The sequence below is a fragment of the Zonotrichia leucophrys genome, unplaced genomic scaffold (assembly GCF_028769735.1).
Source record: "Zonotrichia leucophrys gambelii isolate GWCS_2022_RI unplaced genomic scaffold, RI_Zleu_2.0 Scaffold_309_62330, whole genome shotgun sequence".
Lineage (NCBI taxonomy): Eukaryota > Metazoa > Chordata > Aves > Passeriformes > Passerellidae > Zonotrichia > Zonotrichia leucophrys.
Genome location: NW_026992514.1, coordinates 27,032 through 54,626, shown reverse-complemented (window position 1 = coordinate 54,626; position 27,595 = coordinate 27,032). Strand labels below are relative to the sequence as shown.

Genomic DNA, 27,595 nt, shown 5'->3' with positions numbered 1-27,595 from the left:
ATCGCGATTTTCTGCCGACGTATCGCGACGGAGATACCCGAGGCTGGGAACGCGGAGCTCCCGGCAGGGATAAACCCCGCGATTTGTGGGGATCGCCGGCGATACGGGGGAGAATCGCGACAGAGGCTCGGAGCAGGCGCTGCTCTGGGCAGCCTCGTCGTCATGGTAACGGTGGCTTTCCAATCAGGCGCCTCGCGGGGCAGCCCCGTCACCAGGGCAGCGGGGACCTTCCTTAGGGGCGACGTGTTGCTATGGTAACGGCGGGTCTCCAATCAGGCGCCGAACGGGGCAGCCCTGTTGCCATGGCAGCGGGGGGCTTCTCATGTGGCCGGCGCGCAATATGGCGGCGTCCATGGCGAGCGCGGGAACGGGTGAGGGAGGCGGGGGAGCCGCGGGCGGGAATGGGAGCGGGAACGGGAACGGGAATGGGAACCGGGAATGGGAGCGGGAACGGGAATGCGACCCGGGAGCGGGAATGGGAGCGGGACCCGAGCAGCGCCTCCGTCTCCCCTCAGGGCCGCGCTGAGCGCGGGGTCCCGGAGCCGGTACCGGGCAGCGGAGCTGGGACCGCCCGGCAATGGCGGAGGGGCCGGGACGGGCCAGGGTGAGTGAGGGGAGAGACCGGGGAGGGGATCCAGGTGTGAGATCTGGGTGGGATCCAGGTGAGGGATCCAGGTGTGAGATCTGGGTGGGATCCAGGTGAGGGATCCAGGTGTGACAGGTGTGGGATCCAGGTGAGATCCAGGTGCGGGATCCAGGTGGGACCCAGATGCAGGATTCAGGTGCGGGATCCAGGTGTGGGACCCAGGTGTGATCCAGGTGTGAGCCCCTCCTGTCTCACCTGTGCCGTGGGGAGGTTTCGGTGTTTCCGTCTCTCCCAAGGGAATTTTGTCTCTCCCCAGGCTGGCCCGGCCCGGAGCCACTCCCCAGGTGAGTCCTGGCACCTGTCCTTACCTACCTCACCTGGCACCTGTCCTCACCTGTCCTCATCCCCCTCACCTGCCCTCACCTGTCCCCACCTGCTCTCCAGGGGATTTGGGTCCCTGGGAATGCTGGGATGGAGCAGGGTGGGAATGTCCCAGAGACAGGTGAGGTGTGACAGGTGAGATGTCCCAGGAGCTTTCCCCACCTGCCTGGTATGGGGAACCCACCTGGGCTCACCTGGGCTCACCTGGGCTCTGTCCTGTTCCAGATCCCATCCAGGACGTGCTTGGAGAGCTCCTGGGATCCGATGGTAACGGGGCAGCACCAACGGGGTCACCTGGGAATTACCTGGGGTCACCTGGGGGGGGTCACTTGGGGGGGATTACCTGGGGTCACTTGGGGTCACCTGTGGAGGGTCACCTGGAGGGAATCACCTGGGGGGAATCACCTGGGAATCACATCTGGGGTCACCTGGGAGGGATCACCTGGGAATCTCTTGGGGTCCCTTGGGCTCACCTGGGATAGCCTGGGAATCACCTGGGGGGAATCACCTGGGGCTCACCTGTGAGGGATCTCCCGCCCTGGGCTCACCTGGGGGGAATCACCTGGGGCTCACCTGGGGGGGATCCCCACCTGTCTCCGTGTCCATCCCTGACCCCTCCCTTGTTTCCAGACGAGGCCCCGGCTCCGCCTTCCCGAGGTTCCCGCGCCTCCTTCCTGCAGGTGAGCCCAGGTGGGCACAGGTGAGCTCTGAGTGGGCACAGGTGGGTCCAGGTGGGTCCAGGTGAGCTCAGGTGAGCCCAGGTGGGTCCACTCACCTGGGCTGTGCCTGGGGTGGGGCCGGAATCAGGATTGAGGGGGGGAAATCCCAAAAAACTGGAAAATCCCAAAAAACGGGCAGTTCTCAAAAAGTGGAAAATTCCCAAAATAAAGTGGAAATTCCCAATGGAGAAGGGGAAATTCCCAAAGAACAGGAAAATCCAAAAAAAATGGGAAATTCCCAAAAGGGAATGGGAAATTCCCGGAGAACAGGAAAATCCCAAAAAGTGGAAAATTCCCAAAGAAGGAGAAATTCCTAAGAAACAGGAAATACCCAATGGAGAATTGGAAATTCCCCAAAAAATGGGAAATTCCCAAAAACCAGGAAATTCCCAACGGGGAGAAGGAAATTCTCAAAGGGGAATGGGACATTCCCAAAGAGGAAATTCCCAAACAGGGAATGGGAAATTCCCAAAGAACAAGAAAAAAAGGGAAATTCCCAATGGAAAATTGAAAAGTCCCAAAAAATGGGAAACTTCTAAAAATAGGAAGTTCAAAAAAACCCAGGAAATTCTCAACAGGGAACGGGAAATTCCCAAAGAGCAGGAAAATCCCAATAAATGGGAAATTCCCAAAAGGGAATGGGAAATTCCCGGAGAACAGGAAAATCCGAAAAAGTGGAAAATTCCCAAAGAAGGAGAAATTCCTAAGAAACAGGAAATTCCCAATGGAGAATTGGAAATTCCCAAAAAGTGGGAAACTCCAAATAACGGGAAATTCAAGAAAAAAAACCAGGAAATTCTCAATGGGGAAGGGGAAATTCCCAAAGAACAGAAAATTCCCCCAAAGAATGGGAAATTCCAACAAATGGGAAGTGAGAAATTCCCAAAGAAGAGGAAAATCCCAATAGGGAACCGGAAATACCCAATGAGGAATTGGAAATTCCCAAAAAATGGGAAACTCCAAAAAATGGGAAATTAAAAAACCCCAGGAAATTCCCAGCAGAGAAAAGGGAATTCCCAATGGAGAAGGGAAAATTCCCAAAGGGGAAGGAGAAACTCCCAAAGAACAGGAAATTCCCTCAAAGAATGGGAAATTCCCAATGGGGAAATTCCCAAAGAACAGAAAATTCCCAGTAGGGAGCAGGAAATTCCCAATGGGGAATAGGAAATTTCCAAAAATGGGAAATTCCCAATGGGAAATTGGAAATTCCCAAAACATGGGAAACTCCAAAAACCAGGAAATTCCTAACAGGGAATAGGAAATTCCCGAAGAATGGGCAGTTCCAAAAAAATGGCAAATTCCCAAAAACCGGGAAATTACCAACGGGGAAATTCCCCAAAAAAATGGGAAATTCCCAACAGGAAATGATAAATTCCCAATGGGAGAAGGGAAATTCCCAAAACCCAGGAAATTCCCAACGGGAAATTATAAATTCCCAATGGGGAAAGAGAAATTCCCAAGGAATGGGAAATAGGAAATTCCCAATGGGGAACGGGAAATGGGAAATTCCCAGTGGGGAACAGGAAATTCCCAGCGGGGAAGGCGGAAGGGGCGAAGGTGAGCGGGGCAGAATTCCCAAGGGATTTGGGATCCCACCTGGGCTGCAGGTGAGGGCAGGAGCTGGGATCCAATGGATCATTGGGATCGAGATCCCATGGATCCCACAAATCACCAGGATCCGGATCCAGTGGATCCCATGGATCTCCGGGATCAGCTGGACGAGGTGGACGAGCTGGATGCAGAAATCCTGGGAATGGCCAGAGCCGGGTCCAGAACGGGGAAACGCGGCGGGAAGGGGCCGGGCCCCCAAAAAGGTACCGGGAATTCCCTTGGGATCGACCCCAATCCTGTGGGATCGACCCCAATCCCATGGGATCAAACCCCATTCCATGGGATCCCCATTGCTGTGGGATCGACCCTAATGTCGTGGGATCAACCCCAGTCCATGGAATCAACCCCAATCCATGGGATCAACCCCATTCCATGGGATCAACCCCAATCCCATGGGATCAACCCAAATCCTGTGGGATCAACCCCATTGCTGTGGGATCAACCCACAGTTGTCCCAGTGCTGGTGACACCTGGAGATGTCCCAGTGTTGATGACACCCAGAGATGTCCCTGAGATGTCCCAGAGGTGGTGGCACCAGGAGATGTCCCAGTGTTGGTGACAGCCAGGGATGTCCCAGAGCTGATTGGTGGCACCCAAGGATGTCCCAGTGTTGGTGGCACCCAAGGATGTCCCAGAGCCGGTGACATCCAGGGACATCCCTGAGCCTATTGGTGACACTCAGGGATGTCCCTGAGCCGATTGGTGGCACCCAGGGATGTCCCAGTGTTGGTGACTCCCAAGGATGTCCCTGAGATGTCCCAGGGATGGTGGCACCAGGAGATGTCCCAGTGTTGGTGACACCCATGGATGTCCCAGTGTTGGTGACACCCTGAGATGTCCCTGAGATGTCCCAGAGCTGGTGGCACCAGGACATGTCCCAGTGTTGGTGACACCCAGGGATGTCCCAGAGCTGATTGGTGACACCCGGAGATGTCCCAGTGTTGGTGACACCCATGGATGTCCCAATGTTGGTGGCACCCAGGGATGTCCCAGTGTTGATGACAGCCAAGGATGTCCCAGTTTTGGTGACACCCAAGGATGTCCCAGTGTTGGTGGCACCCAAGGATGTCCCAGAGCCGGTGACATCCAGGGACATCCCTGAGCCTATTGGTGACACTCAGGGATGTCCCTGAGCTGATTGGTGGCACCCAGGGATGTCCCAATGTTGGTGACACCCAGAGATGTCCCTGAGATGTCCCAGAGGGGGTGGCACCAGGAGATGTCCCAGTGTTGGTCGCACCCCAGGATGTCCCAGAGCCGGTGACATCCAGGGACATCCCTGAGCCTATTGGTGACACCCAGGGATGTCCCTGAGCCAATTGGTGACACCCAGGGATGTCCCAATGTTGGTGACACCCAGAGATGTCCCTGAGATGTCCCAGAGGTGGTGGCACCAGGAGATGTCCCAGTGTTGGTGACAGCCAGGGACGTCCCAGAGCCAGTGACACCCAAGGATGTCCCAGTGTTGGTGGCACCCAGGGATGTCCCAGAGCCGGTGACACCCAGGGACATCCCTGAGCCTATTGGTGACACTCAGGGATGTCCCTGAGCCTATTGGTGACACTCAGGGATGTCCCTGAGCCGATTGGTGGCACCCAGGGATGTCCCTGAGATGTCCCAGGGATGGTGGCACCAGGAGATGTCCCAGTGTTGGTGACAGCCAGGGATGTCCCAGAGCTGATTGGTGACACCCAGGGATGTCCCAGAGCCAGTGACACCCAAGGATGTCCCAGTGTTGGTGACAGCCAGGGATGTCCCAGAGCCGATTGGTGGCACGCAGGGATGTCCCAATGTTGGTGACACCCAGGGATGTCCCAATGTTGGTGACACCCAGAGATGTCCCTGAGATGTCCCAGAGGGGGTGGCACCAGGAGATGTCCCAGAGCTGGTGACACCCAGGGACATCCCAGATGCCACCAGTGCCACCCCCCCAGCCCCGCCCCGTGCCGATGTCACCTTTGGGGACGACGTCGATGACCTGATGGATTCCCTGGGGCTCGGCAGCGACGGAGCCGGGAGCGCGCCGGGAACACCACGGGGGTGAGGGGACAACGGGGACAATGGGGACAGGGAGGGGTCTGGTGCCACCCTGGTGCCACCTCAGTGCCACCTCAGTGCCACCCCGCCTGTGCCCAGCCAGGGGCTCCGGAGGGGCCGCGCCGGGACCCAGGAGCAGCCGGGAAAGGCGGAACTGGAACTGCAGAGGGAGCCCCAGGGGCAGGAGCAGCCGGGTGAGCATGGAGGGGTCCCAGAGGTGAAATCCCATTGGGAATTCCAGGCAGGAACAGCACAGACATTTCCCCTTCCAGGACCCAAAATTCCCAATTTTTAACCCCCAAAATTCCCAGTTTTTAACCCCCAAAATTCCCAGTTTTTAGCTCCAAAACTTCCCATATTTTCCCCAGTTTTTTCCCAATTTTCCTCCAATTTTCCCCAATTTTTCCCAGTTTTCCCCCAATTTTTCCCCAATTTTTTTCCAATTTTCCCCCAGTTTTTCCTAACCCTGCCAATCCCCCTGGGAATTCCAGGCAGGAGCAGCACTGGTGTTTTCAAGACATTTCCCCCTTCCAGGACCCAAAAATTCCCAATTTTTAACCCTAAAAATCCTGGCATCCATCCACAAAAATTCCCAATTCTTAACCCCAAAAATTCCCAATTTTTAGCTCCAAAACTTCCCATATTCCCCCCAATTTTTCCCCAACTTTTTCACATTTTTCCCCTAATTTTTCCCCAATTTTTTTTCCAATTTTGCCCAATTTTTTCCCAATTTCCCCCCAATTTTCCCTCATTTTTTCCCAATTTTTCCTAACCCTGGGAATTTTTCCTAACCCTTCCAATGCCCCTGGGAATTCCAGGCAGGAGCAGCACAGGTGTTTTCCAAGGCCAATCCTACTGGGAATTTCAGGAATTTTGTTGGGAATTTTTGGCAATTTTGTGGGGAATTTTTTTGGGGGAATTTTTGGGGGGAATTTTGTGGGACATTTTTTGGGAATTTTGGGAATTTTTTGGGAATTCCGTGCGCTGTTGTTCCACAGGGCCGGGATTTCCCTTCGGATCCTACGAGCCCTCGGTGGCCTCGGGGACCGGGCGGAGACGGGGACGGAGGTACCGGGGAGGGGGGGATGTCCCCACCTGGCTGTGTCCCCGATGTCCCATGTCGAATGTCCGTGTCCCCATTGTCCTGAAGTCCCCCATTGTCCTGAATGTCCCCAGTGTCCCCCATTGTCAGCCATTGTCCTCAATGTCACCATTGTCCCCAATATTCCCATTGTCCCCCACTGTCCCCAGTGTCCCCCAATGCCCCTGGGGTGCCCATTGTCCCTCACATCTCCATTGTCCCCCAATGTCCCCATTGTCCCCAATACCCCCAGTGTTCCTGTTGTGCTCATTGTCCCCAATGTCCCCATTGCCCTCAACGCCCCCATTGTCCCCAGTGCCCCATTGTGCTCATTGTCCCCATTGTCCCCAGTGTCCCCAATGCCTCCTTTGTCCCCCATTGTCCCCCATTGTCCCCCCTTGTCCCCCATTGTCCCCCATTGTCCCCAGTGCCCCTGGTGTGCCCATTGTCCCTCATATTCCCATTGTCCCCAATGTCCCCTGCTCAGTCCCCATTGTCCCCAATGCCTCCAATGTCCCCGTTGTCTCCAATATCCCCTAGTGTCCCCCAATGTCCCCAATACCCCCGATGTCCGCATTGTCCCCAATGTCCCCATTGTACCCAGTGCCCCCATCGTCCCCAATGCCTCCATTGTCCCCTGTCCAGTCCCCATTGTCCCCAATATCCCCCAGTATCCCCCAATGTCCCCAGTGCCCCTGAAGTGTCCATTGTCCCCATTGTCCCCCACTGTCCCCAGTGTCCCCATGCCCCTGGGGTGCCCATTGTCCCCATTGTCCCTCATATCTCCATTGTCCCCAGTGTCCCCAATGCCCCTTTTGTCCCCCAGTGTCCCCAGTGCCCCCGGGTTGCCCATTGTCCCTCATATCCCCATTGTTCCCAGTGCCCCATTGTTTCCCAATGTCCCCATTGTCCCCAATGCCCCCGTTGTCCACTTTGTCCCCCATTGTCCTCCAGTGTCCCCCATTGTCCTCATTGTCCCTCAGTGTCCCCAATATCCTCCATTGTCCCCAGGGTTCCCACTGTCCTCAATGCCCCCATTGTCCTCAGTGCCCCTGTTGTGCTCACTGGTGTCCACAATGTCCCCATTGTCCCCAGTGCCTCCAGTGTCCCCCAGTGTCCCCAATGTCCCAAGTGTGTCCCATTGTCCCCAGTGCCTCCAGTGTCCCCAATGTCCCAAGTGTCCTCATTGTCCCCAGTGCCCCTGTTGTGCTCATTGTCCCCTATGCCTCCACTATCCCCCAATGCCCCCATTGTCCCCAATGTCCCCAATGCCCCATTGTCCCCAGTGTCCTCAATGTCCCCATTGTCTCCTTTGTCCCCCATTGTCCCCAGTGTCCCCTGCCCAGTCCCCATTGTCCTCAGTGACCCAGTGTCCCTCTGTCCCCATTGTCCCCAGTGTCCCTCTGTCCCCAATGCCCCAATGCCCCCAATGCCCCCCATTGTCCCCAATGCCCCCCAGTCTGTTTCCCCAGTGTCCTCTGTTGTCCCCAGTGTCCCCATTGTCCCCAATGCCCCCAGTGTCCCCAGTGTCCCTCTGTCCCCACAGATGTTCCGTTGGGAGCAGCTCCCGACGTCCCTCCGGGGCCGATTGGCTGGGGCTGAAGGATGAGGATTTCCTGGGACTGGGGGACGAGGATTTCCTGGGAATGGGACAGAAGGACAAGGATCCCACAGGAATGGGACAGAAGGACAAGGATCCCACAGGAATGGGATGGAAGGACAAGGATTTCCTTGGACTGGGACAGAAGGACGAGGATTTCCCAGGACTGGGATCAAAGGACAAGGATCCCGCACGATTGGGATCAAAGGATGAGGATTTCCTGGGACTGGGATCAAAGGCCAAGGATCACCCAGGATTGAGATTGAGGAACAAGGATTTCCCAGGATTGGGACAGAAGAACAAAGATCCCTCAGGATTGGGATCAAAGGACGAGGATTTCCCGGGATTGGGATCGAAGGACAAGGATTTCCTTGGATCAGGACAGAGGGACAAGGATTTCCCAGGATCGGGACGGAAGGATGAGGATCCCCTGGGATTAGGACAGAAGGACGAGGATTTCCCAGGACTGGGATCAAAGGACAAGGATCACCTGGGATTGAGATTGAAGAACAAGGATTTCCTTGGACTGGGATCAAAGGACAAGGATCCCTCAGGATTGGGATCAAAGGACAAGGATTTCCCAGGATTGGGACAGAAGAACAAGGATTTCCTGAGATCGGGATCAAAGGATGAGGACTTCCTTGGACTGGGACAGAAGAACAAGGATCCCTCAGGATTGGGATCAAAGGATGAGGATCACCCGGGATTGGGATTGAGGAACAAGGATTTCCTTGGACTGGGATCAAAGGAAAAGGATTTCCTGGGATCGGGACAGAAGGACAAGGATCCCACAGGACTGGGACAGAAGAACAAAGATCCCTCAGGATTGGGATCAAAGGACGAGGATTTCCCGGGATTGGGATCGAAGGAAAAGGATTTCCCGGGATTGGGACACAAGGACGAGGATTTCCCGGGACCGAAGGCCGAGGACCCCCCCAGCCCCGGTGCCCCCAGATCCCTACGGAATTCCCACCCCCGGAGGGTCCCGGAGCCCCCCGAGCCCGGCAGGTAAAGGGAACCCCCGGGAGATCCCACCTGGCATCCAGGAGATCCAGGTGTGCCCAGGTGACGTCACTGTCCCAGGTGTGCCCGGTGACGTCACTGTCCCAGGTGTGCCCAGGTGACATCACTGTCCCAGGTGTGCCAGGTGACATCACTGTCCCAGGTGTGCCCAGGTGACGTCACTGCCCCAGGTGTCCTCCAGGTGTTCCAGGGGATGTCACTGCCCCTGGTGATGTCCCTGTCCCAGAATGTCCTCCAGGTGTGCCCAGGTGACATCACTGTTCCAGTCCCCTCCAGGTGTCTAGGGGGACATCCCCATTCCAGGTCTCCTCCAGGTGTCCCAGGGAATGTCCCTGCCCCAGGTGTCCTCCAGGTGTGCCAGGGGATGTCCCTGTCCCAGGTGACATCACTGTCCCAAATGTCCTCCAGGTGTGCCCAGGTGATGTCCCTGCCCCAGGTGATGTCACTGTCCCTGTCCCAGGTGTGCCCAGGTGACATCCCTGTCCCAGGTGTCCCCTCCAGGTGTCCCCAGGGATGTCCCTGCTCTGAAATTCCCACCTGAGCTCCTCCCACCTCCCCGTTCCCAGGTTGAGGCTCCCCTGGCTCAGCTCACCTGGCTGGGACACAGGTGTCACCTGGGAGGGCTCAGGTGTCACCTGGGAGGGCTCAGGTGTCACCTGGGTGGGACATAGGTGTGACCTGGTACATAGGTGTCACCTGGGTGGGACACAGGTGTCACTTTGGACACAGGTGTCACCTGGGAGGGCTCAGGTGTCACCTGGGAAGGCTCAGGTGTCACCAGGGAGGATTCAGGTGTCACTTTGGACACAGGTGTGACCTGGGAGGGCTCAGGTGTCACCAGGGAGGGCTCAGGTGTCACCTAGCTGGGACACAGGTGTCACTTTGGACACAGGTGTCACCTGGGAGGGCTCAGGTGACCAATGTTGGGGTGGTGACCCTGGGATGGAGGTTTGGGGTGTCCCCGTTCCCCACGAGTCCCAAAGGTGACACCCCTGACACTGGGCAGGCGGGGTGGCACAGGTGACACAGGTAGGACAGGTGACACAGATGGCACAGGTGACACAACACAGGTGACACAGGTGGCACAGGTGACATGGCACAGGTGACAGAGGTGACACAGGTGACCCAGCACAGGTGACATGGCACAGGTGACAGAGGGGGCACAGGTGACACAACACAGGTGACACGGCACAGATAGTACAGGTGACACAGGTGGCACAAGTGACAGAGGTGACACAAGTGACACAGGTGACACAGGTGGCACAGGTGACATGGCACAGGTGGCACAGGTGACACACAGGTGACATGGCACAGGTGACAGAGGTGACATGGCACAGGTGACAGAGGTGGCACAGGTGACAGAAGTGGCACAGGTGGCCCAGGTGACACAGCACATGTGATAGAGGTGGCACAGCTGACAGAGCACAGGTGACACGGCACAGGTGACAGAGGTGACACAAGTGACACAGGTGGTACAGGTGACAGAGGTGACAGGTCACAGAGGTGACACAGGTGACATGACACAAGTGCCATAGGTGACACAGGTGCACAGGTGACAGACGTGACGCAGGTGACATGGCGCAGGTTGCACGGGTGGCATGATACAAGTGACACAGGTGACACAGGTGGTGCAGGCGGTGCAGGTGACATGGCACAGGTGACACAGCCCAGGTGACACAGGTGGCACAGCACAGGTCTCACAGGTGTCACACAGGTGTCACAGGCCAGGCCCCGCCCCCCTGACTCTCCCCTGGGATTTGTTCCCCCAGGCTGGAGCCCCCCCGCGGGCAGGTGGCACCAGGTGACACGGCACAGGTGGCACCAGGTGACACAACACAGGTGTCACAGGTGGCAGCAGGTGAGGCTCTGCCACCCCCCAGGTGTCCTCAGGGGTCACCTGGCCTGGGCAGGGACACCTGGGGAGCTGTGCCAGGGGATCATGGGATAGTGGGATATCGGGATATTGGGATATCAGGATCATGGGATAATGGGATAACAGAATGGGATCATGGGATGATGGGATGGGATAACGGGATAACAGGATAATAGAATAATGGGATGGGATAACAGGATAACAGGATAATGGAAAATTGGGATCATGGGATGGGATGATGGGATATTGGGATGGGATCATAGGATAATAGGATAATGGGAGGAGATAATGGGATGGGATCATGGGATAATGGGATGGGATAATGGGATAACAGAATGGGATCATGGGATGGTGGGATGGGATCATGGGATAATAGGATAATGGGGTAACAGGATAACGGAATAATGGAATAATGGGATGGGATAACAGGATAACAGGAAAATGGGAAATTGGGATAATGGGATGGGATGATGTGATATCAGGATAGGATGATGGGATAACGGGGTAATGGGATGGGATGATGGGATAATGGGATAACAGGATGGGAGAATGGGATAACAGAACAACGGACTGGGATAATGTGATATTGGGATAACGGGATGGGATCAATGGGATTAATGGGTTGTGATCAATAAGATCGGATGGAATGGCATAATGGGATGGGATGGGATCCATGGGATGGGATCCATAGAATCAATGGGATCAATGGGATGGGATCCACAGAATCCATGGGATGGGATGGGATGGGATGGGATGGGATGGGATGGGATGGGATGGGATGGGATGGGATGGGATGGGATGGGATGGGATCCATGGGATGGTCCCGTTCCTCCCGCGTGTCCCAGTGATGGCTTTGTCCCATTTTCCACCCCAGCCATGCAGGAGGTGCCAGGTCCTGCCACGCCCGCCCAGGTGAGTGCTGGGGCAGGAGCGGGGAGGATCCCTGGGGATCCCTTGGGATCCTTTGGGATCTGGGCAGGGATCAGCATTCCCAGAGAGGGAGCTGCCCTTCCCAGGCCCCTCCTGGAGCATCCCCGTGTCCCACAGGAGGATCTGGTGTGGGATCCAGCCCCATCCCGCCCGGAGAATGCCCGAGCTCTCCCATCCTGGCTCTGCCCGGAGCTTCCCGCAGCATTCCCAGCCCGGAGGCACCAGGAGAATCTGGGATCCTCCCCATCCCAACAACGCCAGGTGGGTCCTGGAGCTCTCCCATCCCAGCCCCACAAGGATTTGGGATCTCTCCCATCCCACCAGGAGGATTTGGGATCTCTCCCATCCCAGCAGCTCCAGGAGGATTTGGGAGCTCTCCCATCCCAGCCCCACCGCAAGGATTTGGGATCTCTCCCATCCCAGCCCCACAAGGAGGATTTGGGATCTCTCCCATCCCAGCCCCACAAGGAGGATTTGGGATCTCTCCCATCCCAGCCGCCCCACAAGGATTTGGGATCTCTCCCATCCCAGCCCCACAAGGATTTGGGATCTCTCCCATCCCAGCAGCTCCAGGAGGATTTGGGATCTCTCCCATCCCAGCCCCACAAGGATTTGGGATCTCTCCCATCCCAGCCCCACAAGGATTTGGGATCTCTCCCATCCCAGCCGCCCCAGAAGGATTTGGGATCTCTCCATTCCCAGGACCATCCCGGCTATGGGGTCGCCCTGCAGACGCTCCAGGCCCGGCTGGAGGAGCTGGAGAACCAGGTGAGGCTGAGGGGTCACGTGTGGGTCACTTGAGGGTGTCACCTGTGGGGGTCACCTGTGGGGTCACCTGTGGGGGTTTGGGGATGTCACCTGTGGAGTCACCTGGGGGGTCACCTGGGGGTGTCACCTGAAGGTGTCACCTTTAGGGTCAGCTGGGGGGTCACCTGTGGAGGTTTGGGGATGTCACCTGTGGGGTCACCTGTGGGGGTCACCTGAAGGTGTCACCTGTGGGGTCACCTGTGGGGGTTTGGGGATGCCACCTGGGTCAGCTATGGGGTCACCTGTGGTGGTCACCTGTGGAGTTACCTGTGGGGTCACTTGTGGGGTCACCTGAGGGTGTCACCTGTGGGTGTCACCTGTGGGATCACCTATGGGATCACCTGTGGGATCACCTGTGGGATCACCTGTGGGGTCACCTGTGGGATCACCTGTGGATTTCACCTGTGGGGTCACCTGGAGCCCGTCCCGTTGCCGCCAGGTGCGGGCGCTGGAGCTGGAGCGGGCGCGGTGGCGGGGCCAGGCCCTGCAGGAGCTCCCGGAGAGCTGCCCCAGGTAACGAACGGGGGCTCACCTGTGCTCCCAGATCCCTGCTCCTGCCCTGGGGCACCCCGGGGCACGGGATCACCCCAGGAGCACCCCAGGAGCACCCCAGAAACACCCCAGATCCCTGAATCACCCCAGGAACACCCTGAATCACCCCAGGATCACCCCAGATCCCAGGATCACCCCAGGAACACCCCAGGATCACCCCGAATCTCAGGAGCACCCCAGATCCCTGAATCACCCCAGGGCACAGGATCACCTGCAACCCCAGGATCACCCCAGATTCCTGGAACACCCCAAATCCCTGGATCACCCCTCACCCCAGGATCACCCCGGATCCCAGGATCACCCCAGATCCCTGAATCATCCCTGGGACAATCCCAGAATTCTGGATAATCCCAGAATCACCCTGGGTCACCCCAGACACCAGGATCGCTCCAAACCCCAGAAACACCCCAGATCCCAGGATCACCCAAGGATCACTCCAGATCCCTGGGTCATTCCAGATTCCTGGATCACCCCAGACACCAGGAACACCCCGAATCCCTGAATCACCCCGAATCCCTGGAACACCCCAGGTCCCAGGATCACCCCTGATCCCATGATCACCCCTGACCTCTGGAACACCCCAGATCCAAGGATCACCCCAGGATCATCCCAGACCCCAGGATCACTCCAGAGCTCCGGATCATCCCAGACCCCTTGATCACCCCAGACCCCAGAAGTGTCCCAGACCCCAGGATCACCCCAGATCCCTGGGTCACCCCAGACCCCAGGATCACCCCAGGAACACCCTGGATCCCTGGATCACCCTGGGGCACAGGATCACCCCAGATTCCAGGATCACCCCAGACCCCAGGACCATCCCAGATCCCAGGATCACCCGAGGATCACTCCAGATTCCAGGATCACCCCAGATACCAGGAACACCCCGAATCCCTGAATCACCCCGAATCCCTGGAACACCCCTGATCCCATGATCACCCCTGACCTCTGGAACACCCCAGATCCCAGGATCACCCCAGAATCACCCAGGATCACCCCAGACCCCTGAATCACCCCAAATCCCTGGATCACCCCAGATCCCAGAACCATCCCAAACCCCGGGGTCACCCCAGAATCACCCCAGGATCACCCCAAATCCCTGAATCACCCCAGACCCCTGGGTCACCCCAGACCTTTGGATCACCCCAGATCTTTGGATCACCCCAGATCCCAGAACCACCCCACAACTCAGAATCACCCCGGATCCCAGGACCCCCCCAGACCCCAGGAGCAGGACGAGCAGCTCTCAGGTAAATTCCCTCACAGGTAAATTCCCTCCGAGTGCATCATTCCAGTGGGACCCTCTGCTCCATCCCAGAGTGGATCCCATGGGATCCAGAGGGTCCCGGGACAGATCCTGGTGTCCAGGAGGATCCCAAAGGATCCCAAAGGATCAGCAGATCCCTGTCCCAGCCCTCCTGGAGGGCTCCTGGCCTGGGGCTCTGCTGGGCTGAGTGGGGAAATGGCGCTCGAACAGGGGCTGGGCTCCGACAGGGATCCCCAGGGAACGGGAAAAGTTCACAGAATTCATGGAATTCACGGAATTCACAGATTTCACAGAGGTCACAGAATTCACGGAATTGACAGAGTTTACAGGGTTCATGGGATTCGTGGAATTCACAGAATTTGTAGAATTCACAGAAATCACGGATTTCAGAGAGTTCACAGAGTTTGCAGAATTCATGGAATTAATAGAATTAATGGAACTCACAGAATTTGTAGAATTCTCAGAATTCAGAGTTTGGAGAATTCATGGAATTCGCAGAATTCCAAGAATTCTCAGGATTCACAGAAGTCACAGAATTCAATGAATTTGCAGAAATCATTGAATTCACAGAATTCATGGGATTCATGGAATTCAAAGAATTTGTAGAATTCTCAGGATTTACAGAACTCACAGAGTTCACAGAATTTGTAGAATTCTCAGAATTCATGGAATTCACAGAATTCACTGAATTCACAGAAATCAAAGAATTTACAGAATTAATGGAATTCACTGAATTTGTAGAATTCTCAGAATTTACAGAATTCACTGAACTCATGGGATTCACAGAATTCACAGAATTCTTAGAATTCACGGAAGTTGCAGAATTCACAGAGTTCACTGAATTCACAGAATTAATGGAATTCACAGAATTTATAGAATTCTCAGAATTCATGGAATTCACAGAATTTACAAAATTCACGGAATTTTCAGAATTCTCAGAATTCATGGAAGTCACAGAATTCAATGAATTTGCAGAATTCATGGAATTCACTGAATTCACAGAGTTCACAGAATTCATGGAATTAATGGAATTCACAGAATTTGTAGAATTCTCAGACTTTACAGAGTTCACAGACTTTACAAAATTCACGGAATTTTCAGAATTCACGGAAGTCACAGAATTCACAGAATTTGAGTTGTCCCTGGCGAGCCGGAGGCCGGGAGCCGAGGCTGGCAAAGTCCAGATCCAGATCCCACAGTGGGATGGGATGGGATGGGATGGGATGGGATGGGATGGGATGGGATGGGATGGGATGGGATGGGATGGGATGGAGCAGGAACAGAGGGTTTTTTTCCCTGTGGGATTTCCCTGTCCTGGGATGAGATGGAGAACAAGCACAGGGGTTTTCCATGTGGGATTTCCACGTGGATGGAGAGAGGATCTTCCTGTCCTGGGATGGGATGGAGCAGGAACAGAGGGCTTTATTCCTTGTGGGATTTCCCTGTCCTGGGATGGGATGGAGCAGGAACAGAGGGGTTTATTCCCTGTGGGATTTCCCTGTCCTGGGATGGGATGGAGCAGGAACAGAGGGGTTTTTCCTTGTGGGATCTCACTGTCCTGGAATGGGATGGAGCAGGAATACAGAGGGAGTTTTCCATGTGGGATTTCCATGTGGATGGAGGGAGGATCTCCCTGACCTGGGATGGGATGGGATGGAGCAGGAACACGGGGGTTTTTACCTCAGTGGGATTTCCCTGTCCTGGGATGGGATGGGATGAGATGGAGCACAAGCACAGGGGTTTTCCCTGTGGGATCTTCCTGTCCTAGGATGGGAGGGAGCAGGGACATGAGGGGTTTTCCCTGTGGGATCTCGCTGTCCTGGAATGGGATGGAGCAGGAATACAGAGGGTTTTTTCCTGTGGGATTTCCCTGTCTGGGATGGGATGGAGCAGGAACAGAGGGGTTTTTCCTTGTGGGATCTCACTGTCCTGGAATGGGATGGAGCAGGAATACAGAGGGAGTTTTCCATGTGGGATTTCCATGTGGATGGAGGGAGGATCTCCCTGACCTGGGATGGGATGGGATGGAGCAGGAACACGGGGGTTTTTCTCTGTGGAATTTCCCTGTCCTGGGATGGGATGGGATGAGATGGAGCACAAGCACAGGGTTTCCCTGTGGGATCTTCCTGTCCTGGGATGGGAGGGAGCAGGGACATGAGGGGTTTTCCATGTGGGATTTCCCTGTCCTGGGATGGGATGGAGCAGGAACATGAGGGGTTTTCCATGTGGGATCTCGCTGTCCTGGGATGGGATGGAGCAGGAACAGAGGGGTTTTTTCCTGTGGGATTTCCCTGTCTGGGATGGGATGGAGCAGGGACATGAGGGTTTTTCCCTGTGGGATCTCGCCGTGCATGGAGGGTGATCCCAGCTCCTGCCTCCCGGCTGCCCCTGGCAGCGCTCCAGGCCAGGCTGTGCCGGCAGCAGCGGGACGCGGAGCGGGAGCAGAGCCGGCTCCAGGAGGCCGTGGCTGACCTGGAGACCAGGCTGGGGGAGCGGGAGCAGCTCCTGGAGCAGGTGAGGCCCCGTCCCCGGGCTGTGGCTGTCACCTGAAGCTGTGGCTGTGTCCCCATCCGTGTCCCTGTCCTGTGTCCGTGTCTGTGCCTGGCTGGAGGAGCTTCCTGCTGGGATCCCCTCCTGGAGCTGTGTCCATGTCCCTGTCCCTGCTTGTGTCCCTGTCCTGTGCCTGTGTCCATCTCTGTGTCCCCTGTCCATGTCTGTGTCCTTGTCCCTATCCCTGCCTGTGTCCCCTGTCCATGTTCCTGTCTCATGTCCCTGTCCCTATCCATGTCCCTTGTCCATGTCCCTGTCCTTCTGTCCCTGTTTCCTGTCCCCATCTCTGTCCCTGTCCCTCTGTCCCTGTCTCCTGTCCGTGTCGCTGTTCATGTCCGTGTCCCATGTCCACGTCCTGTGTCCCTGTCCCTATCCCCTGTCCCCATCCTGTCCCTGTCCCCCGTCTCTGTCCCCGTGTCCCTGTCCCATGTCCCTATCCCCTGTCCATGTCCCCTGTCCCCATCTTGACCCCTGTCCCTGTGTCCCTATCCCCTATCCCCTCTTCCTGTCCCCTCACCCTGTCCCTATCCCCGTGTCCCCATCCCACTGTCCCGGTGCCTCTCCAGGAGCGCTGCTCCCCATGTCCCCATCGCTGTCCCCACCCTGTCCCTATCCCCATGTCCCCATCCCTGTTACTGTCCCCTGTCCATGTCCCTGTCCCTATCCCTATCCCCTTGTCCCCCATCCTCGTCCCTGTCCCACTCTCCTCACCTCTCCAGGAGCGCCGCTCCCGTGTCCCTGTCCCCATCCATGTCCCTATCCCTGTGTCCCTGTCCCCTGTCCCTGTCCCCATCTATGTCCCCTGTCCCCATCCCACTCTCAGTGTCTCCCCAGGAGTGCTGCTCCCCATGTCCCTGTTCCCTGTCCCTGTCCCCTGTCCCCTGTCCCTGTCCTTGTGTCGCTGTCCCTGTCCCACTCTCGGTGCCTCCCCAGGAGCGTCGCTCCCCATGTCCCTGTCCCTCTGTCCCTATCCTCGTGTCCTTTTCCCCTTTCCCTGTCCCTGTCCTTGTGTCCCTGTTCCCTATCCCTGTGTCCCTGTCCCATGTCCCCATCCCTGTCCCCATGTCCCCATCCCACTGTCCCCGTCCCCCCAGGAGCGCCGCCGCGCCGCCGCCGAGCGCAGCCGTGCGGATTCCCTGCGGGAGGCGCTGGAGGAGCAGCGCCGGCTCTCGGCTCAGCTGCTGGCCATGGAGAGGGCGGCGCTGGACGAGGCCAAGGTGAGCGGGGACACGGCCAGGGGAGCTTAGGGGAGCCCCAGGTGAGTGGGGACACACCCAGGGGACCCCAGATGAGCGGGGACACGCCCAGGGAGCCCCAGGTGAGCGGGGACAGCCCCAGGTGAGCCCCAGGTGAGCGGGGACACGGCCAGGTGAGCCCCAGGGGAGCGGGGACAGGGCCCCAGGTGAGCAGGGATAGCCCCAGGTGAGCCCCAGGTGAGCAGGGACAGGCCCAGGTGAGCCCCAGGTGAGCGGGGACAGGGCCCAGGGGAGCGGAGACAGGGCCCAGGTGAGCCCCAGGTAAGTCCCAGGTGAGCAGGGACAGCCCCAGGTGAGCCCCAGGTGAGCAGGGACAGCCCCAGGTGAGCGGGGACACACCCAGGGGAGCCCAAGGTGAGCCCAGGTGAGCCCCGAGCAGGGAGGGGCTGCGGCTTCCCCAGGGAACCACTGGGGGATGTCGGGGTGGGGGCCTGGACCCGCTCTGGGAGGGACTGGGATGGGGAGGGGGCTCAGAACCAGCCAGGACCAGGAAAAGGACTCAGGACGAGCCAGGATGGGAGTGGGACCAGGAAAGGGGCTCAGAACCAGCCAGGACTGGGAGAGGGGCTCAGGATCAGCTGAGTGGGAACTGGAAGGAGCTCAGAACCAACCAGGATGGGAGCGGGACTGGGAAAGGGGCTCAGAACCAGGTGGGATGGGAACTGGGCTGGGAAAGGGGCTCAGGACCAGCCAGGACTGGGAAGGGGGATTGGAGCTGGAAGGGAAAAAGGCTCAGGGCTGGAAGGGGCTCAGAACCAGCCAGGATGGGAGTGGGAAAGGGGCTCGGGACCAACCTGGATGGGACCTGGGCTGGGAAAGGGGTTCAGGACTAGCTAGGACAGGAGTGGGACCAGGAAAGGGGCTCAGAACCAGCCAGAATGGGAACTGGAAGGGGCTCAGAACCAGACAGGTCGAGCTCTCTGGGTGCTCACACCGTGCTGGAGCTCCCGGGCTGGAGCAGCCTCTGGACTTTCACTCTGTGAGTGGCAGGGCCGGGCTGTAGGAGGGCAAACCCAGCCTGGAGCTGTAGGAGGGCAAACCCAGCACCTGGAGCTGTAGGAGGGCAAACCCAGCTCCTGGAGCTGCAGGAGGGCAAACCCAGCTCCTGGAGCTGCAGGAGGGCAAACCCAGCTCCCGGAGCTGTCCCCGGTCCCGCAGGCAGCGTGGCTGGAGGAGCAGCGGGCGGAGCTCCGGGAGCGCTCCGAGGAGCGGCAGCGCCTGGCGGCCGCGTGGGCCGAGCTCCGGCAGCGGGAGCGGCTGGGCCGGGAGCGGGACGAGCAGCACCAGGAGCGAGCCCTGGGCCTGGACACGGCGCTGAGGAGCCTGGCCAAGGTCCCCATGGGCACCCGGGGTTCCTAAATCACCTTCTCTCCTCCCTCTGCTGATCCAAAGGACGGGACAGGTGAGGTTTGCTGTTCCCCCAAAGGATCAGGCAGAGCTGAAGTTCCGGAGCCGGGAGCTGAGATCCAAGGAGGAGCAGCTGGCCAGGGACAGGGAGGAGCTGGAGGAGGCCTGGAGGGAGCTGAGGCTGGAGAAGGAGAAGGTTCTGAGGGCTGAGCAGCGGCTGCAGGAGAGGGAGGAGGAGATCCGTGAGCTGGCCGAGGTAAACGGAGCATCGGGGATGGAATTGAGAGCTGGGAGCAGAGCAGGAGCTCCAAAACACCCCCCAAACTGGGGCTCCCCATCCCCTGAACTGGGGCTCCCCATCCCCCAAACTGGGGCTCCACATCCCCCAAACTGGGGCTCCACATCCCCCAAACTGGGGCTCCCCATCCCCCAAACTGGGGCTCCCCATCCCCCTGAGCCATGCCTGGTGCCATTCCCATCCCGATGCCATTCTCTGTCCCTGTCCCAGTGCTGTTTTCCAATCCCTGTCCCAGTCCTTGTCCTGTCCCCTGTCCCATTGCCGTTCCCTGTCCCAGTCCCATTCCCAATCCCAGTCCTGTTCCCCATCCCAGGTCCTATTTTCCCACCCCGTTCCCATCCCCATTCCCCTTCCCCGTCCCCGTTCCTGTCCCCATCCCCATGCCAGTTCCCATCCCTGTCCCCATTCCCTGTTCCTGTTCCCATTCCCGGTGTTGCAGCGTTCGGTGCAGCAGCAGCTGGAGGGGCAGCTCCATCCCCATCCCCATTCCCATTCCCCATTCCCCATTCCCCATTCCCATCCCCATTCCCCATCCCCATTCCCCATTCCCATTCCCCAATCCCATTCCCCATTCCCATTCCCCATTCCCATTCCCCCATTCCCCATCCCCATTCCCCATCCCCATTCCCCATTCCCATTCCTCCATCCCCATTCCCCATCCCCATTCCCCATTCCCATTCCCCATTCCCCATCCCCATTCCCCATCCCCATTCCCCATTCCCATTCCTCCATCCCCATTCCCCATCCCCATTCCCCATTCCCATTCCCCATTCCCCATCCCCATTCCCCATCCCCATTCCCCATTCCCATTCCCCATCCCCATTCCCCATTCCCATTCCCCATTCCCCATCCCCATTCCCATTCCCCCATCCCCATTCCCCATCCCCATTCCCCATTCCCCATTCCCATTCCCCATTCCCCATTCCCATTCCCCATCCCCATTCCCATTCCCAATCCCATTCCCATCCCCATTCCCATCCCCATTCCCATTCCCATTTCCCATCCCCATTCCCATCCCCATCTCCCCATTCCCATCCCAATCCCCATTCCCCATCCCCATTCCCATTTCCCCATTCCCCAATCCCCATTCCCATCCCCATTCCCCATTCGCCATTCACATTCCCCATTCCCATTGCCCCATTCCCCTTCCCAGTCCCCATTCCCCATTCCCATTCCCCATCTCCATCCCCATTCCCCATTCCCATTCCCCAATCCCATTCCCATTCCCCTTCCCAATCCCCATTCCTATTCCCATTCCCCATTCCCATCCCCATTCCCCATCCCCATTCCCCATCCCCATTCCCCATCCCCATTCCCCATTCCCATTCCCATTCCCCTTCCCAATCCCCATTCCTATTCCCATTCCCCATTTCCATTCCCCATTCCCATTCCCCATCCCCGTTCCCCATTCCCATTCCCATTCCCCATTCCCATTCCCCCATCTCCATTCCCCTTCCCCATTCCCATTCCCCAGTCCCCGTCCCCATTCCCCATTCCCAATTCTCATTCGCCATTCCCCATCCCCATTCCCATCCCCATTCCCCATTCCCCATTCCCCATTCCCATTCCCAATCCCCATTCCCCATCCCCATTCCCATCCCCATTCCCATTCCCATTTCCCATCCCAATCCCCATTCCCCATTCCCATTCCCAATCCCCATTCCCAATCCCCATTCCCCATTCCCCATCCCCATTCCCATTCCCCATTCCCATTCCCCATTCCCATTCCCCATCTCCATTCCCATTCCCCATTCCCCATTCCCATTCCCCGTTCCCATTCCCATTCCCATTCCCGTTTCCCGTTTCCCGTTGTCGCAGCGCTCGGCGCAGCAGCAGCAGGATGGGCAGCCCCGTTCCCATTCCCGTGTCCCATTCCTGTTTTCCCGTTGTCGCAGCGCTCGGCGCAGCAGCAGCAGGACGGGCAGCCCCATTCCCCGTTCCCATTCCCATTCCCAATCCCATTCCCGTTTTCCCGTTTCCCGTTGTCGCAGCGCTCGGCGCAGCAGCAGCAGGACGGGCAGCCCCATTCCCATTCCCATTCCCCGTTCCCATTCCCAATCCCATTCCCGTTTCCCGTTGTCGCAGCGCTCGGCGCAGCAGCAGCAGGACGGGCAGCCCCATTCCCCGTTCCCATTCCCGTGTCCCATTCCCCATTCCCATTCCACCCATTCCTGTTTTCCCATTTTCCCGGTGCAGCGCTCGGCGCAGCAGCAGCAGGACGGGCAGCCCCGTTCCCATTCCCCGTTCCCATTCCCATTCCCCATTCCCAATCCCATTCCCGTTTTCCCGTTTCCCGTTGTCGCAGCGCTCGGTGCGGCAGCAGCAGGACGGGCAGCCCCGTTCCCATTCCCCGTTCCCATTCCCATTCCCATTCCCATTTTCCCGGTGCAGCGCTCGGCGCAGCAGCAGCAGGACGGGCAGCGGGCGCTGCGGGAGGCGCGCCGGGCGCAGCAGGAGCAGCGGCAGCGGCTGCAGGAGCTGCAGGAGCAGCAGGAGCGGCTGCGGCAGCAGGAGCAGCGACTGACACAGGCAAAGAAATCTCCCTTCCCTGGAAATCATCCCTACTTTCCAGAAAATCCCCATGGAAAATCCCCACGGAAAATACCCCGTCCCAGAAAATACCCCCTCATTCCCAGAAAATCCCTCGGGAAAATCCCCCCTCCCCAGAAAATCCCCCTTCCATAATTCCCACATTTCCCACTCCCACATTTCCCCTTTCCACATTTCCCATTCCCACATTCCCCACATTCCCACCTTTCCCATTCCCACATTTCCACCTGTCCAATCCCCACCTGTCCAATTCCCATTCCCACCTTTCCCTTTCCCACCTTTCCCTTTCCCACATTTCCCCTTTCCAAATTTCCCATTCCCACCTTTCCCCCCTTTTCCCACCTGTCCCATTCCTGCATTTCCCATTCCCACCTTTCCCATTCCCACATTCCCACATTTCCCACCTTTCCCACATTTCCCTTTCCCACATTCCCACCATTCCCATTCCCACATTTCCCTTTCCCACATTCCCGCCTTTCCTATTCCCACATTTCCCCTTTCCAAATTTCCCATTCCCACATTCCCCACATTCCCACATTTCCCCCCATTTCCCACCATTCCATTCCCACCTTTCCCATTCCCACATTTCCTACATTCCCCATTCCCACCATCCCATCCCATCCCATCCCATCCCATCCCATCCCATCCCATCCCATCCCATCCCATCCCATCCGTTCCCGTTCCTGTTCCCGTTGTTGCAGGGCCGGCACAGCCTGGAGCGGCAGCGGGAGCAGCTCCGGGAGCTGCAGGAGGAGCTGGGCCCCGCCCTGGGGACAGGGACAGGGACAGGGACACTGCCAGGGACAGGGACACCGCTGGGGACACCGCTGGGTATGGGGACACTGCTGGGTATGGGGACAGCACTGGGGACAGGGACAGGGACACTGCCAGGGACGGGGACACCGCTGGGGACACCGCTGGGTATGGGGACAGTGCTGGGGACACTGCTGGGGACAGGGACACCGCTGGGTATGGGGACAGTGCTGGGTATGGGGACAGTGCTGGGTATGGGGACAACACTGGGGACAGGGACAGGGACACTGCCAGGGACGGGGACAGTGCTGGGTATGGGGACAGTGCTGGGGACAGGGATAGCACTGGGGACAACGCTGGGGACACTGCGAGGGAGGGGGACACCTCTGGGTATGGGGACACTGCTGGGTATGGGGACAACACTGGGGACAGGGACAGCACTGGGGACACTGCTGGGTATGGGGACACGGACAATGCTGGGGACAGGGACAACACTGGGGACACTGCCAGGGACACCGCTGGGTATTGGGACAGTGCTGGGGATGGGGACAACGCTGGGGACACCGCTGGGGACACTGCTGGGTACGGAGACAGCGCTGGGGACATAGCCAGGTTCACTGCTGGGGACACTCCTGCGTATGGGGACAGCACTGGCTATGGGGACACTGCTGGGGACAGGGACAGCGCTGGGGACATTGCCAGGGACACTGCCAAGAACCAGGACACTGCTGGGGACAGCACTGGGTATGGGGACAGTGCTGGGTATGGGGACAGCACTGGGGACAGGGACACTTCCAGGGACAGCACCGGGTATGGGGACACTGCTGGGGACACTGCAAGGGATGGGGACACTGCTGGGGACACTGCTGGGTATGGGAACACGGACAATGCTGGGGACAGGGACAACACTGGGGACACTGCCAGGGATGTTGCTGGGTATGGGGACACCGCCAGGGACAAGGACACTGCCGGGGACACCGCTGGGTACAGAGACAGCGCTGGGTATGGGGACACTGCTGGGGACAGGGACAACGCTGGGGACAGCTCTGGGGATGGGGACACCGCTGGGGACACTGCTGGGGACAGGGACAGCCCTGGGGACAGCACTGGGGATGGGGACACTGCTGGGGACAGGGACAACGCTGGGGACAGCTCTGGGGACAGCACTGGGTATGGGGACACCGCTGGGGACACTGCCAGGGATGGGGACACTGCTGGGGACACCACTGGGGACACTGCTGGGTATGGGGACAGCGCTGGGGACATGGCCAGGGACACTGCCAGGGACAAGGACACTGCTGGGAGCACCACTGGGTATGGGGTCAGCGCTGGGGACACTGCCAGGGATGGGGACACTGCTGGGGACAACACTGGGGACATCACTGGGGACACTGCTGGGGACAGGGACAGCATGGGGACAGGGACAGTCCCCATCAGCGCACTGGGTGAGGCTCAGCCCTGCGGGGCCGTTTTTGGGATCCTCAAGGGCTGGGGGGAGGTGGGAGGCGCTGCTGGGGGACACTGGGGACAGGGACACTGCTGTCCCCTCCTGCAGGGGCTCTGGGGCTCCTTGGGGACCCTGGGGACAGCAGGGACACTGGGGACAGGGACACTCTGCTGTCCCCTCCTGCAGGGGCTCTGGTGGCCCTGGGGACACTCCTTGGGGACAGGGACACTCTGCTGTCCCCTCCTGCAGGGGCTCCAGTGGCCTTGGGGACACTCCTTGGGGACAGGGACACTCTGCTGTCCCCTCCTGCAGCCTCTCCCGGGTTCCTGCCAGCCCTGGGGACGCTCCTTGGGGACAGCGGGGACAGCGCGGCCGCGCTCTACGGACACGTCCTGCTGCTGAAACACCGCGCCAGGATGGTGGGGACGGGACTGGGAACGGGAATGGGGGGACTGGGGAAACTGGGAATGGGGAACTGGGAATGGGGGAACTGGGAATGGGACTAGGGGAACTGGGGAAACTGGGAATGGGGGAACTGGGGAAACTGGGAATGGGACTGGGGAAACTGGGAATGGGGGAACTGGGAATGGGAATGGGGGAACTGGGAAAACTGGGAATGGGGGAACTGGGGAAACTGGGAATGGGGAGACTGGGGAAACTGGAAATGGGGGAACTGGGGAAACTGGGAATGGGGGAACTGGGGAAACTGGGAATGGGAATGGGGGAACGGGAAACTGGGAATGGGACTGGGGGAACTGGGGAAACTGGGAATGGGAATGGGGGAACTGGGAATGGGAATGGGGAAACTGGGAATGGGAATGGGGGAACTGGGGAAACTGGGAATGGGGAACTGGGAACGGGAATGGGGGAACTGGGGAAACTGGGAATGGGGGAACTGGGGAAACTGGGAATGGGGAAAAGGGTTTGGGATGGGGGGAAAGGGTTTAGGATTCTGGGAAATGGATTTGGGATTGTGGGGAGAGGATTTGGAATGGGGGAGAGGGTTTGGGATTGTCTGGGAAAGGGTTTGGGATTGTGGGGAAAGGGTTTGGGATTGTGGGAAAGGGTTTGGGATGGGGGGAAAGGGTTTGGGACTGGCCAGGGGGAGCTGGAAAGGGATTGGGAATGGAAAGGGGGAAACTGGGTTGGGAAAAGTTTGGGATTGGGGGAAAGGGTTTGAGAATGGGAAAAGGGTTTGGGGTTGTGGAAAAGGGTTTGGGATGGGGGGAAACGTTTGGGATGGGGGAAAGGGTTTGGAACTCTGGTTTGGGACCAGCTGGGAAAGGGTTTGGGAATGGGGGAAAGGGTTTGGGATTGTTTGGAGAGGTTTGGGGTTGTTGGAAAGGGTTTGGGATTGTGGGAAGGGGTTTGGGATTGTGGGAAAGAGATTGTTGTTTGGGACTTCCTGAGGAGAAAGGAAAAGGGTTTGAGAAAGGAAAGGGGGAAAGGAAAAGGGATTGGGAATGGCCAGGGGCAAACTGGGCTGAAAAAGGGGTTTGGGGTTGGCATGGGGAGAGGGTTTGGGACTGTCTGGGAAAGGGTTTGGGATTGTGGGAAAAGGATTTGGGTTGTGGGAAAGGGTTTGGGATGGGGGAAAGGGTTTGGGATTGTGGGAAAGGGTTTGGGATTATGGAAAAGGGTTTGGGATTGTATGAGAGAGGTTTTGGGTTTGTTGGAAAGGATTTGGGATTATGGAAAAGGGTTTGGGATTAGGGAAAGGGTTTGGGATTGTCTGGGGAAGGGTTTGGGATTGTCTGGGAGAGAGTTTGGGATTGGCATGGAGGAAAGGGTTTGGGATTGTGGGGAAAGGGTTTGGAATTGTCTGGGGAGAAAGGGAAAAGGGTGGGAATGGTTGGGGGAAACTGGTGTGGACAAAGGGTTTGGGATTGGGAGAAAGGGTTTGGGATTGTGGGGAAGGGTTTGGGATTGTCTGGGAAAGGATTTGGGATTGTGGGGAAAGAGTTTGGGATGGGAGGGAAAGGGTTTGGAATGGGGGAGAGTTTGGGATTGTGGGAAAGGGTTTGGAATTATGGAAAAGGGTTTGGGATTGTATGAGAGAGGTTTTGGGTTTGTTGGAAAGGGTTTGGGATTAGGGAAAGGGTTTGGGATTATCTGGGAAGGGTTTGGAATTGTCTGGGGAAGAGATTTGGGATTGTCTGGGGAAGGGTTTGGGATTGTGGGAAAGGGTTTGGGATTAGGGAAAGGGTTTGGGATTGTGGGAAGGGGTTTGGGACTGTTTTGGAAATGTTTTGGGAATGAGGGAAAGGGTTTAAGATTGTGGGGAAAAGGTTTGGGATTGTCTGGGGAAGGGTTTGGGATTATGGAAAAGGGTTTGGGATTGTATGAGAGAGGTTTTGGGGTTGTTGGAAAGGGTTTGGGATTAGGGGAAGGGTTTGGGATTAGGGAAAGGGTTTGGGATTGTGGGAAAGAGTTTGGGGTTGTGGGGAAGGGTTTGGGATTATCTGGGAAGGGCTTGGAATTGTCTGGGGAAGAGATTTGGGATTGTCTGGGGAAGGGTTTGGGATTAGGGAAAGGGTTTGGGATGGGAGGGAAAGAGTTTGGGATTGTATGAGAGAGGTTTTGGGTTTGTTGGAAAGGATTTGGGATTATGGAAAAGGGTTTGGGATTAGGGAAAGGGTTTGGGATTAGGGAAAGGGTTTGGGATTAGGGAAAGGGTTTGGGATTAGGGAAAGGGTTTGGGATTGGGGGAAGGGTTTGGGCCCGGCTGGGTGGGGCTGGGCTGCTCAGGCGCCCGGAAGGTTCTGGAAGCGCCGGGATCCCCCGGCTGGCTCAGCCCCGGCCCCTCTCCCCCTCAGGATCACGATTTCCTGCAGAGCGAGCGGCTCTTCCTCGACAGCCTCAAAAAAGGGCCCTGACCCCAATGGAGCTTTGTGAAAATAAATATAAAAATAAAAATATTTATTTATTTA

At 57.7% G+C, this 27,595-nt stretch overlaps 1 protein-coding gene across 9 annotated transcripts; it reads left to right on the top strand.

Annotated features, from left to right (window-relative positions):
• Positions 1-314: 314 nt before the first annotated feature.
• FBF1 (Fas binding factor 1) lies at positions 315-27,595 on the top strand. 9 transcript variants are annotated; one of them, XM_064701037.1, is made up of 24 exons: positions 315-371; positions 516-604; positions 903-930; positions 1,193-1,234; positions 1,598-1,647; positions 3,362-3,500; positions 5,232-5,337; positions 5,434-5,528; positions 6,333-6,402; positions 7,962-9,023; positions 10,808-10,896; positions 11,786-11,823; positions 11,959-12,102; positions 12,409-12,609; positions 13,088-13,161; positions 14,347-14,447; positions 16,860-16,978; positions 18,109-18,231; positions 19,429-19,602; positions 19,697-19,873; positions 22,307-22,444; positions 23,167-23,296; positions 24,915-25,084; positions 27,482-27,595. In XM_064701037.1, exons 2-24 carry the CDS (start codon positions 578-580, stop codon positions 27,539-27,541), a joined length of 3,357 nt encoding a protein of 1,118 aa, XP_064557107.1. In that variant the 5' UTR covers positions 315-371; positions 516-577; the 3' UTR covers positions 27,542-27,595. The 9 variants fall into 9 exon arrangements, with proteins under 9 accessions (XP_064557107.1, XP_064557113.1, XP_064557111.1 ...); XM_064701043.1 differs by having other exon boundaries at positions 5,413-5,528; positions 12,544-12,609; XM_064701041.1 differs by having other exon boundaries at positions 5,413-5,528; positions 12,508-12,609.

Excerpts from the sequence above, each read along its gene's own strand:
- FBF1 (XM_064701035.1), top strand. The coding sequence starts at position 578 with ATGGCGGAGGGGCCGGGACGGGCCAGG. Across the intron at positions 12,103-12,408 it reads CCCCATCCCAACAACGCCAG|CTCCAGGAGGATTTGGGATC; the intron begins GTGGGTCCTGGA and ends CCATCCCAGCAG. Across the intron at positions 16,979-18,108 it reads GGGAGCAGCTCCTGGAGCAG|GAGCGCCGCCGCGCCGCCGC; the intron begins GTGAGGCCCCGT and ends CCGTCCCCCCAG.